Source organism: Fukomys damarensis, unplaced genomic scaffold, assembly GCF_012274545.1.
Source record: "Fukomys damarensis isolate Sample0158 unplaced genomic scaffold, DMR_v1.0_HiC HiC_scaffold_24, whole genome shotgun sequence".
NCBI lineage: Eukaryota > Metazoa > Chordata > Mammalia > Rodentia > Bathyergidae > Fukomys > Fukomys damarensis.
Window position 1 is genome coordinate 16,910,836 of NW_022900936.1, and position 12,856 is coordinate 16,923,691.

The 12,856-nt window shown below is 39.0% G+C and overlaps 1 protein-coding gene across 1 annotated transcript in view; it reads right to left on the minus strand.

The window, feature by feature from the left end:
- Positions 1 to 12,856, minus strand: part of Jam2 (junctional adhesion molecule 2) — a 44,248-nt gene that overhangs the window by 11,177 nt on the left and 20,215 nt on the right. Inside the window, exons 3-6 of the mRNA XM_033768055.1 lie at positions 10,203 to 10,310; positions 8,310 to 8,462; positions 5,385 to 5,587; positions 2,528 to 2,627 (exon numbers count right to left, since the gene is read on the minus strand). Coding sequence (XP_033623946.1) covers positions 2,528 to 2,627; positions 5,385 to 5,587; positions 8,310 to 8,462; positions 10,203 to 10,310 — 564 coding nt within the window. The remainder of the gene's footprint in view (positions 1 to 2,527; positions 2,628 to 5,384; positions 5,588 to 8,309; positions 8,463 to 10,202; positions 10,311 to 12,856) is intronic.

Genomic DNA, 12,856 nt, shown 5'->3' on the forward strand with positions numbered 1-12,856 from the left:
ATCAGATTCACTAATTTATAAGTCTTTATCAAGTTAGTTATCACAATACAGATTAATATCCAGATTAACAGGCCAAAACCATAAAATACATAGCATAATTATATTAAATCAAGGTAATTTTTTAGATACATTGACCATGCTTGACTACAATAACTTTTTTCTTTTTTTTTTTCTATTGTCTTTTAGTTTGCGCTTTGTTTATATATTGTGCTTCTCATATAAGAAAAAGCATGTGATATTTAAGCTTGTGTGTCCAAGTTACTTCACCTACCATTATGGTCTCAAAGTGCATCCATTTTCCTACAAATGACTTGAGTTATTTGTTTGTTTGTTTTTCTTTTAGAAACAGAGTCTTGCTATTCCAGGCTGGCCTTGAACTCTTGTAATTTAGGCTTGCCTCAAACTCACTGCAATCCTCCTGCCTCAGCCTCCCAGGTACTGGGATTACAGGCGTGCGCCATCACACCCGGTTTCAAGTTTATCTTTCTTCATGGCAAAGTGGTATTCCACTGTGTATAAATACCACTTTTCATTATCCATTAATCTGTTGAGGGACATATAGGCTGCTTCCAAGATTTAGCTGTTATGAATTGTGCTGTTGTAAACATAGGTATGCATTTATGATATAGTGTATTTACCTTCTTTGGGAAAAATACCCAGAAATGGAGTAGCTAAATCAAATAAAATTTGTACTTTTAGTTATTTTGGGAATCTCCATACTGATTTCCTTAGTGGTTAATCAGTTTACACTCCCACCAACAATGAAGAAACATTCCTCCCCCTGCTCCCACACCATCTCCAGCACTTGTCATTGTTTGATTTCTTGATGTTAGCCATTCTTTGTGGATTGAGATGGAATTTCAATGCTGTTTTAATTTGCATTTCTTGAATGGCCAGTGATGTTGAACATTTTTCATGTATTCATTGGCCATTTGTATTTCTTATTCTGAGAAGTGTTTCTTAATTTCAGATGCCCATTTTTAAAATTTTACATCTTTACATTTGAGGGGGTCTTTTTTGAATTATTTATATATTTTAGATATTAGTGTCTGTCTGAGGAGTAGCTACTAAATTTTTTTTTCCTGTTCTATAGGTTATCTCTTCATTTTGTTGGTGTTTCCCTTTGCTATGCAAAAAAAAAAGGTTTTTTTAATATGATGTGACCCCATTTGTTGATTCTTGGTATTATTTTTTGTGCAACTGAGGTTCTGTTCAGAAAGTTGTACCTAAGCTTATGTTTTCAAGAGTTTTACCTATTTTGTCTTCCAGCAGATTGTTTCTGCTTTAATACTTAGATTTAAGAGGAATACTTTTTGGTTATTTAATTAACTGCTTCTATTTGAGTATAAATGTCAGCAGGTTTGGTGGACAGTATCAATTGTCCTGAATACCCAAATTTTTTAAAGAAAAGACCAGAAACTCAAACTTCATGGAAATTTGAATATATATTGAATACCTCATACTGAGGATATCTTGAAGTTTAATGCAATTGTATTTTTAAATAATCTTAAGATAGAAATAGTTTGCATATTTGTACACCTATATCTGTGCTCCTCTAAGTGCACTGAAAAAATGAAGTTCTGAGCCCGCAAAGCTGAGGACAAACTCCCGAAATGAAGAGCATCCTCAGTATTCTGTTTCGGGCACTGTGACATTAGCTCCTCAGGTACCGTTTCTGGCACATCTGTCTCATTCCACAACTACATTCAAAATGCATGGCTTTCACCAAAATGAACAATTAAATCAGATCATTAAAAATGAATTTTGAAAAGAAATAATATGCTCTGAAATGGAAAAAACCTAGAAAATCCTCTTAAACAGTGATTTTATTGGATTTTAAGAAGCTTCTTTTGTGACATAACTGTAATACATGGCAGATATGTTTTATACCCACCTAGATCAATAACTATTCCACATGTCTTTTTGAAAGCTTACTGCAGGATAAGTACAGGCTTACTATTTCAGAGTATTGAAAAAGCTTCCAGCAACAGCTGGATAACAATAACTAAAATAGCTAACAGGTACATAACGCTCACAAAGGTAATGGTGCAGTTCTGACACTTGCAAATATTGATTATTTTAATCTTCGTGTCAATTCTATGAAGGAGGTGTATTATGACTTTCAGTTTGGGGGGACTGAGACATAGAAATTGAACAGCTTGCCTAAGGGGATATAGCTAGAAAACAGCAGAGATGTAAATGAAACTTCCACTCAGATTCCTGGACCCGCAGCAGTTTACACACCAAGACACTTAGCTTTTGTTGGAAAGATTACTCAGAAGCACATATTGTAAAAATCCCAAATTTAAAAATTTAAAAATGTGTTGAATATAATGCTAAATATTCTTAGGTTGATTTGAAAATGGATTAAAAGCATAATAGCTGGTTCTCTGCACTACTGAGTTAATTTTAAATATTGTTTCTATTTAGCCTTCAAATTATTCTAGCTTTTCCTTTCCATTATTTCTTCCAAATACATGCAAACTGTAACTGAAAACCATTTGTTCTTCCAATATTTCATGCTTACCTACTTGCATTCGTTTCTGGGAGCACCTGCGAGATCCAACAGAGTTATGGGCTTCACAGGAATATTCTCCACTGTCCAGCTTGGACACAGTGCTAAATTTCTATTTGTGGAAGAAATAATAAAAAGATTTTTAAACAATAAATCTCTGAGTAAGCTGCTGAAACAACTATGTCCCTTGTAGTTTATACATTAATTGGTTTTGGCTTTTTAACTACTCAGGACTTCTTTATTGTGAATTCAAAAATCTACCATGACTTTAAATAGTAAGGAGCTAGACCTCCTGTTTGATTTCACAGAAAAGACATAAGTATGGGGAAGTTTCTTCCCCCTTTCCCTAATCCTACCCCAAAACACTATAGTTAGGAAGGCAGTGAACAGTGTTTAAAGTTTAACATATCTGAGACTATTACATAGTGCAGGTATTTCTAATTCCTAGGGAAGCCCCGTTTAAAAATGAAAGCCCCCTGGTGCAAGTGTTAACATACTTTGCTAAGTTACAAACAAGTTCACTCCAGCAGCTCTGACACAGAGTTACCTCCAGAAAGTAGCTTAGGGCCTAGGAGATCTTAATCAGTATCATTTATAGGATTATAAATTGTATCAAGGTCAGAATTTTTTTAAGTTTTGAAAAGACAAAAGTCCAGCCCTTGCTCCTTCTACTCCCAGCCAAAGCAAATTAAAGGTAAAACCTCAGTATAATAGAATTTCTAATTGGTACCGCTATGTTTGACCCCTTGGGGAATTTCTGGAAGGAGTGAATTTGGATAGAAAGGGAAGAAAGAAGGAAAGCGAGGGAGGGAAAGAAAGAGGAGAGGTCTGGAGGGAGGGAACCCAGGCTTGGACACACAAGCAGAGGCTGAGAGGGGAGCTCAGGATCATTGTTTCACTTCTCTCCTGATCACATTCTGTCCCGCAGCAGCCACGGCTGACCTCATCCGTGGGAGCCGTGAACGTCTAAGGAGCACGTCCTCATTCTCTTGGATTCCCCACGAACATATGTTCCTAAAATAGCCAGGGCTTTGATCTCATTCACTTCTTTTCCTCTTTCACTTTTCTTTAACCTCTACCTTCCTTCACCACCTTTCTGTATACTTCAGCACGCTTTGGTAGAAAGCCTTTCCTGGTTGTTTTCACTCTACGAAACCATCTCTCCCTCCCCACAAAGCCAGAGGACTATTAGCCTATCCACCATAAACTCAGGGCTGAGATTACAGACAAACTGCAGGTTGGACCAAAACCTTAGATGACCTTCCAGCCCCTTACAACTGGCAAATACGAGAAGTCCCTGGCATCCATAGGCTGGAGCTCTCGTTCGAGCCTCACCAGGGAACCTACACTCCTTCACCTCAGTGCTCACCTTTGCCCTCGCAAGAGGTTTCAAGGTGCAGGCTCACTGAGGGAAGCGAATCTATATCATCTTAGAAGTGCCTCGGGCTTTTACCACCTGCTCCGAGGAAAAGTAAATATAGCAGAGTGTGTTGGCAGGTTTGCTGCCCAGTTTCTCGATGGAAAATCGCTCAGACCTGCTGACTGCTGCTGCTGACTGCTGAAGAGCCAGCACATGGCCTTATTCCAGGTAGCTAGCTCCATCTTCCAGAAGGTGCCTTCCGCTATTTGCATGAATTTGCTTATTATGTATCAGAAGATCTAATTTTTAATTTTTTTGTGAGGGTTTGTTGGCTTTTATTTTTGTGGTACTGGGGATAGAACCCAGTGAAATCACACTGACCTACATCATCAGACCTTTTTTATTTCTTTGAGAAAGCATCTTGAATGTGCAATCTTCCTGCCTCAGCCTCTCTGAGAGCTGGGATCACAGATGTGCACCACCATGTCTGATTAGTAGTTTTCAGTGTTATTTTACATTAATAGAAGGAATGAAAGAACCCAATATGCACTCCTTTCAAAATTCATTAAAATTGTTATTACAGTATTGCTTTACCTTTAAGAGTTTTTAAATAATGGTTGTGGCACTATTTATGATGTTCTTGGTGGAAAGCTTTAAACTTAATGGCCTCTTTTTCACTCCCACCTCTACCCCCAAAAAGTCACAGAATAAAAAAGTAAAAATTGTTTCTGTTTTACAATATCCTTAGCTTTAAAGAGCTGGTGTAAGCCAGGTATTGTGTGCACATCTGTGATCCCAGCACCCTGGGAGTCTGACACAGGAGGGTCCCACATTTGGACTCCTGGGCAATTTAGTGAGATCCTATCTCGAAAATTAAGCAGGGATGGGGAGGGATATAGCTCAGTGCAAAGGCCCTTCAATTCTCAGTACCGAAAGAAAAAAAAAAAGAGCAGCTGATTTATAGACTCCCATAAGTACATGAGAATGGCCTTGCAATCAGACTATTTTCAAGCAGGAAACAATAAAAAAATCTGGACTACAGTTAAATCACAGAGGCAACTGCTGACAATCTAGAGTCATGGAAAATGTAAAGACAGAGGCATCCTACCATGGGCCCATGGGTTTTCCAGTCGCCGTTGTCACCTGGTTAGCACTGGGCTCCGGTATCCTCGAGTGAGCTTTCTTGTGTGTCGCTGGTGTCCTTGAGACCACAATTACGACTGTGCCAAGCCAGAAAGGTGGCTGGAGAGACCTGCTTGACCCATCGTCATAAACCAGGTGCTGCCCAGCTGGACCCCTGCACACTCAGCTCTGTGGTTTCCTGTCCTGTCCTCCACCTCACACAGCAGCCCTTCCCATCACATCTCTGTGGCAGCACCAACATCGTTCCTTCTACTCCCTCCTCTCTCCACGGAGAGAGCAAAGGCATCACCCCCTATTCTCCATCACTTTAAGCTTTAGTAATATTTTCATCCAAATGTCAGTTATTAGGCCAAAACTTGAACTTACCAGAGTTCCAGACTTTGTATTCATTGTGTATGAGCTGTTGGTGCTCCGGGAGTCACGTTTGGAACTCTCTAGCAAACGACTGCCGTCCTTAAACCATATGTATTCAGGAGCTGGATTACCTTCCTTATCTTGACATCGTAGCTCAACCACACTTCCACTCAGGGCAAAAGAAGGTATTTCACATGATGGAACTGCTGGAGCCACTAAACAAAGGAAGGCAAATAGTCAGTTACCAGAAAGCTAAATATGGGTTTTAATACCCAGTAAAAATGTGCTTAGTAGACACCTGTATAGAGATGGCCCCAGTTCAACAGATCCTTTTCCTTTCTTCTTAGGCACACAGAAAACCACATTAGCCCCCTGCTGCCTAGTGGGGGTCATATGCATGAATACTGGCCAACAGAATTGGGTAGATGTGATATAGCCATTCCCAATCGTCATCTATAAAAATTCCCTTCGTGACTGTCCATTCATTTACTCCCCTTGTCCTCTCCCACTACCAAGTAGCTGTTAACACCGCAAGTAATCTTGGAAAGCCACGGATTGAAGATATCAGACCTACACTAGTCTGAGTCTGTAATAATCTCAGGAAGTAGAGTAATATCGCTCCACTACTGGCCCTGCCCTAGCTAGGGCTTTACTTAATTGAAAAAGAAACTTCTATTACACGAAGCCATTCAACAACCAAGAGTTCAAGGCTTTTCTGCTGTAATAGCGAGCGTTATCTTGGCCAGTAAAACAGTTCTTTTTCTTTTGTCTCTACTGTTTTCTTCACCAGTGGCTTTAATGTTTCTTGTCAACTTGTGTTCAGAAGAAATCAAATGTGAGGATAATTTTTAGGCATGGTACCAAAACTATTCTGTTGATACCTGGCCAAGACAGAAAGCAATGACTCCAGGAATTAGAGTTCTTCTGCTCTCAGGGATTTGAAAAGTAAAGCAGACTTCACTGGATGATCTCATAGAAAGGAAATTCCAGAAGTGCCCAAGGTTAAGCAGGTTTCTAAGATGGTCCCTCAAGGTCCCCGTCTTTGGTATACACACATGTTCTCTCAGTCACTGAATCCAATTCTAATGTTGGTCCAATTGTGAAGGAATATGGAGATGTAATTAGGGCCCCAGATCCACTGCCTTTGAGAAAGGGAGATCTTACACATCGGGCTGACCTAATAAACTGAGCCATGAAAGGCAGAACGTTTTCTCTGACTACTAACAAAAGGGAGAGTCAGAGATTCAAAGCACGTGAAGAGATGAAAGGTGATCTGTGGAGATGGAGAGGCCCCAGTGGTAGGGAATGTGTGAGTGGCCTCTAACAACTGATTGTGGCTGCCGGATGGTCAACAGCCTCGAATGGGATCTCAATCCTACCAACGCAAGGAAGTAAAATCTCCTAATACCAAAATGAGCCTGGAAATGGATTTTCTCCAAAGCCTGGGCCAAGAATTCAGCCCATCCAACATCTGACTTCAACTCTGTGATACTTTGAGTACAACCCGGCCTAACTGCTGGGCTTCTGATATGTAGAACAATAAGTTAGTAAACAGTGTTCTTTCAAGCTGCTAAACTTGTAATAATTTGTTACACAGCAACAGAAAATAAATGTACCAGCTGAATCTGCTGCTACATTTCCTAAATTATATTTTGTCTAACTAGTGCTTTACTAGTATTTCAAGAAAAATCTGGAAAACATGAAAAAGGGAAAAGGAATTATTTTCTTTCTTTACTTGGCAGTTTATGCTAATGCTAACAAAGGAGAAGAGATCATGTTCCTCTATGCTGATGCTTTCTGTCACGATTCTTTTTTTTTTTTCAATTGAGTTTATTGGTACATTTTAGGTCTACAGTACAGTTACATTCATCATTGGGATCGTGTACCTTTACATGATGTATCTTGGTTTTTATTTTTCCCCATTCCCCTGCCCTCCCTTCACCCCTCCACCCTTCCTTATTTGCAAAGACTTTGTTTCTGTTTTCTCCTTTTCTCATACTTTTTCTTTTCCCTTCTTTGCTTTCCCCTACCCTTTCCACCTCCCCCACTCCTTTAGCCTGTCACAATTCCTGTAGCAATTGCACATACCAGGTTTGCAGCTGCCCCATCTGGATCCATATAATTTAATGTCTATTTCTTCATCTATGAAAATCAGGTTGTTGGTGAATATGAAGTAAAGTTATATATGTAAAGGTCCTAACACGCACTAGCTGTGAAATAAAAGCTAATTTTTTTCAAAAACAAATACCTTCTAATCCTTCCCACATTGTAGGCTTTTCGTTTGTTTGTTTGTTTGTTTGTTTTCCTATCATGTGACACCTTTTTTTTTTTTTTTGGTTTTTTGAGAATAACCTAGAATTTATCAGGGGATCATCAGGAGATCACCAGGCTGGTCTTGGACTCACCGTGATCCTCCTGCTTCAGCCTTCCGAGTGCTGGGATTATAGGCTTGCACCAACACACCCGGCGATACCATTTTAGATGATAGGAAAAACAGTATCTTATGCTGAAAGCTATTAAAAAGTGAAATCTTAGCTGGGTGTGGTGGCGCACGCGTGTAATCCCAGCACTCGGGAGGCAGAGGGAGGAGAATGCCACAAGTTTGAGGCTAGCCTGAGCTACATAATGGGTTCAGGGCTAGCCTGAACTACAAAATGAGACACTGTCTCGAAAAAGAAAGTGAAATCTTGAGGAAAATGCTCCTACATACAGAGTAAGACCACTAAGAATTGCATCAATCTTAAGGAAAGGCTTTCTGATAATGAGTTAGCAAGAATAAAATTTCAGCACAAACGCTAAGACGGTAGGCAGAAACAGTCGAGATCTTCTGGTTCCTGCAGCTTTATTGGCTGGGGTCCTAGTTCGTGCTGGCGTTTCCATGGGCTGAAGCTGAAGACAAGGCAGGGGACAGCAGCTACACATATACACGCACTTTACCTAATACTTCCAGAGTGATTGTATCCTCTGCCAGGTTTTGGCCTTGCTCAGATGGGGCACTAATTTCACAACGATATTTCCCAGCATCATTTCTTGTGACATTTTTGATCCGGATACTGAAATCTATCATTTCAGCTCGATCTTTAAAATCACCTTTAGAAAAAGAAGATAATAATATAAATAAATTTCAGGGCTGGGGATTTAGCTAAGTGGTTCCACCACCTGCCTTGTAAGCACAAGGACCCGAGTTTGATTCCTGGTACCAAAAAAATATATATCTATATATATTGATATATAGATATAGATATAGATAGATACATAGAAAGTTATCTATCTATCTATCTATCTATATCTATATCTATAGTTATCTATCTATCTATCTATCTATATCTATATAGATATAGATATAGATAGATAGATAGATAGATAGATAGATAACTTTCTATGTAATATCTCCCACATCATTCTAGCAACTAAGCATTTGTTTTCCTCATGGTAAACTCAATTCTAAACCCCCAATTGCTGAGCATGGCAATGTATGCTTGTAATTACAGCACTCAGAGGCTGAGGCAGGAGGATTGCAAGATCAAGCCCAGCCTGGATAATTTAGTAATTAGAAAGATTCAGTTTTTTAAAAAACAGCAAAGAGATGGGGAGGGTGCACTTATCTATCCACCTATCTTTCTATCTATCTACTTTCTATCTAATTACTTTGAATTCCTTTAAAAAGACTGCTTTAAAAAGAATAATTTCATATTCCCATATCTATTTTTTTAAAACTCAACCAAAATGTCTGTCTTGTCACTTTCTTCATACCTTTAGCAATGTTCTTGCTTTCAGAAAGCACTGGCAAGACTGGTTTAACTGGCCAAGGTGGCACATTTGTGTGTGGTGGTCTCCATGACAATACTAGAGAAGAAAAGGATTAGGAGTAGAGAGGGTGCTGTTTTGAAAACATTCTTCGGGTTTTAGTTTTTATAGCAGTATGTACGGAATTCAAGCACAGTTGTGTAATGTGCACATGCCAGGATTGGAAACTACAGAAAATTCACGTGAAGAGAACTGTGCTATTAGAACTTTGCAGCCTATAGTCTTATCTTGAGACATAAGAACCAGAAGGATATTTAAAATTTTCTATAAACTGTAAACATGTTTCTCTTATTTCTTTAAAAATAAATAACGAATAGTATTTTTAAATAATGACATGCTTACTATCCTTGTTAAGTTGTACTTCCATAAAAATATTTATAATGGAAAAATTCAAATATCTAATAAGAGAATAGATGAATATAAACCTCGTTATACTCATTTTCTAGCTGTCAACGGGAATCACTGGATGTTCAATCTTATTTCATCAGTACCCTTAACCATTGGATAATTTTTAAGCAAACTAATGTCATGACATTTCATCCACTGTTATCACATTTTTAATTGAAAGCACATTGCGAAGTCAACAGGGAGAGCAGAGAGTGGGAAGAAATGTAAACTAAATAAAAATCACTTGATAACTGTCGCTGTAATTCCTTGTCCTCCCTGAGCTTTCAGTGGTGGCAGCAAATCTTCCATCCCAAACTCATCATTTTCCCTTCCTTTTTTCTCAAGAGTTTAATCTTCTGGGCCAGCAAAAACAATTGCATTTTGTGTCTTCTAAGACTGAGCTGAGCAATGAAGGGTCCAGAGGCCCAGTGGACCGCACTTTACTTCTCTTCTCAGGCCTCTATTTTTGTGGCTGTTGTGTTTTAGGTCAGACACTGTTGGTTTCACCTCACACTTACAGCAACACATTTTTGGTAATCAGTCATATCTTGGTCTTATTTAAATGGAACAACCGAGGCTGTGAGGCTGTACTTGGAATTCTCTTGCTCTTACCTCATTAACTCTTCAGCTTCTTACCTTGGAAAGCCTGTTGGTAGTAGACGAAGGAGATACTCCGTCCCAGTTTCTTCCACTCTAATCTGGAGGAAATGGGCTTCTTCGGGTTTTTACAGGCTAAAATCGCCTCTAGGAACAAAAGTATTTGCTTTGTCGCTTTAAATCTATATTGTGCTAAATTAACAAACTTTAAACATCTTTAAGTTACCCCTTTACATTTCTACTCATTCAATTCACTCCTTCGTACTTCACACCAACTGGTACTGTGTTGGCTCAGCCCCAACATGAACTGGAAGCATTACAACTCTTCCACATCATAACTGTGTGACACTGTTCTGCTTTCTCTAGTTATTGAGCCTGAATTTTGATCAGTAAAATGGGATAGTACATCTTAGCGCTGTGAGTCTTCAAATACAATCATATAGGCAGAGCACACAGGCCTAAACATAATGACTTAACAATTGGGAGCTACAATTAATTTCTTATTATTCCCACTATCAGCCTTCAAGGAGTCACAGTCTGGTAGAAGAGGCAAATAAGGTGATATCCTTTCAGTCCAATACTGATGAGCACCAAGACAGAGGCCTGTGGAGGGCTCTACACACTTAGTGCCTGAGAAGGGCTCTTGGTCCAGGCCAAGACATGCTGCTAGGGAAACCCACAGAAATATTCCCAGCAAGCACACTCTCACTTGGTTCCTTTCTTTGCTGGATCTTCTCTACAATTACATAAATGTAAACCCAATGTGGGCCTCTAACACATTGTTGATTTGTACACCTAAATGACTGCATACAACCTTGCCTCAAAGTTGATAAACTATTAAAAGACAACACTGGCATCAAACTTAACAACCTCAACAAGGCTCAGTTCATTTAATTACAGGAAACTGAGTGGAATTGCATCACTGAAAAATTTCTGGAGCCTCTGAAAGAGCCACATCTTTCAACAGACCCAACAAGATGAATGAGAGGAGGAAAATTTAGTGCTGGTCTGCACACAGCTCTGTTGACAAACAGAAACTTACAGTTATAAATATTTTCAAGGTATGTTTCAACCAGGCTCTCTCTAAATGTCAAATTCGTATTTCTGAGAGATTTTGTTCCCACAAGGCAAATTATTTGACTGTAAGAAAGCAAACTATTTTTTGATTAGAAGACAAATTACTTAAGATCTTTTCCATAACTTTAATTTTGACAGTAAGCAAATTTAGTGCTGTTTAAAAATATTGCTCCAGGCTTTATTAAAGATACACACATTGATGTGCACAAAAGCCCAGAAGTATATGTATGCCTGGCAATTGTAACTCAGTCACAATTTCTGTGGGAGAAAATTATGATTTTTCTTTTTTTATATAAATAGCTTCTATTATTGTTAGATAAACTCATTGCTAGAAATAAAGAAATAGAACAAAAATAAGTAGAAAATAGGGCAGAGAAAAAGGCAAGGAAAGAAAAAGAATCAAAAATCATTTTGAAGGATGTTTAAAGTTTCTAAAACAGGTTTTACATCACAAAGAAATATCATCTTACAGAGGTGTTTACAACTATGCTACAAAGACAAATGTGTGTTAAGGGACCTGTCTGAGGAAACACAGTTCTGTTCTGTTGATTAAGGAGAATGGGTGGTGACCTTCCGGATCTTGAGTTTTAGATAGGTTTCCTTCCCGTATTTTGTTGACTTTTCCCAACAATTAAACCCACACCCACATTCATTTTTTGCTCATTCTTCATGTCTTACTCCTACAGCTTAGGAATTATTTTATACTCAATCACACTGTTTTGTGCATGCACACACACACACACGCACGCACGCACGTGCGCAAACACACCTACATCACACACCCCTCTCGGTGAGTTCTTCATGACTTGTGTCCTGCCTTCTCTGTGGGAAAAACTCTAAGGAAACTGTGTTAGAAATTGTAACCAACAATTTTCCTCTACCCAGTAACTTTACTCCAGCCCCTCTTCTCTCTCCCTGATCGTGTAAAATGTATAGAAATGGTCTACCTAATTTTTTCAAAGTATGTTAAGTATCTACTGTGTGTCTGACATTGTTCTTGAGCTATACCAATGAACACAGCAAAGAACTCCTTCCCTTTGGGACTTACAACCTAATTGGGAAAATGAGGCAAACAGCAACATCATAACACGAACCCTACAGTACCTTAGGAGGCGATGAGGGATGAGGGGGTAAGGACAGTACAGCAGAGTGTGTGAGATTGGGCAGTGCTGGGAACAAGGGTGCAATTTTTAAAAACAGGGTCATCAGTGTTCGCCTCTTCTAGAATTCTTTCATGGTTCTTTGAGATAGAGTGTCCACAGCAAGGAAACGGCCACAACCTAGAACTGAGGGTGCCAATATCTGGAACTTTTTGCCTCCAGAACTGTGAGAGAATAAATCTTTGTTATTTTAACCTACCTAGTTTGCAGTATTTTGTTATGGCAACCATAGGAAATGAATAAAGATATTAAAAATACTGGAATCATGGGGGCAACATGAGGATAAAAGAGTCAAGTGAAGCAAGAAGCTAACTCTCATGAAACTTCCATTATCTCTTTAGCCCAAATTCAACACTCACAGCCAACACAATTTTCTGATCTAACTTCAGGAGTATTATGATAGAACAGGGCAATTCACAGCACAGGGTTTGGAGTTAGGCCTCTGCCATACACTAC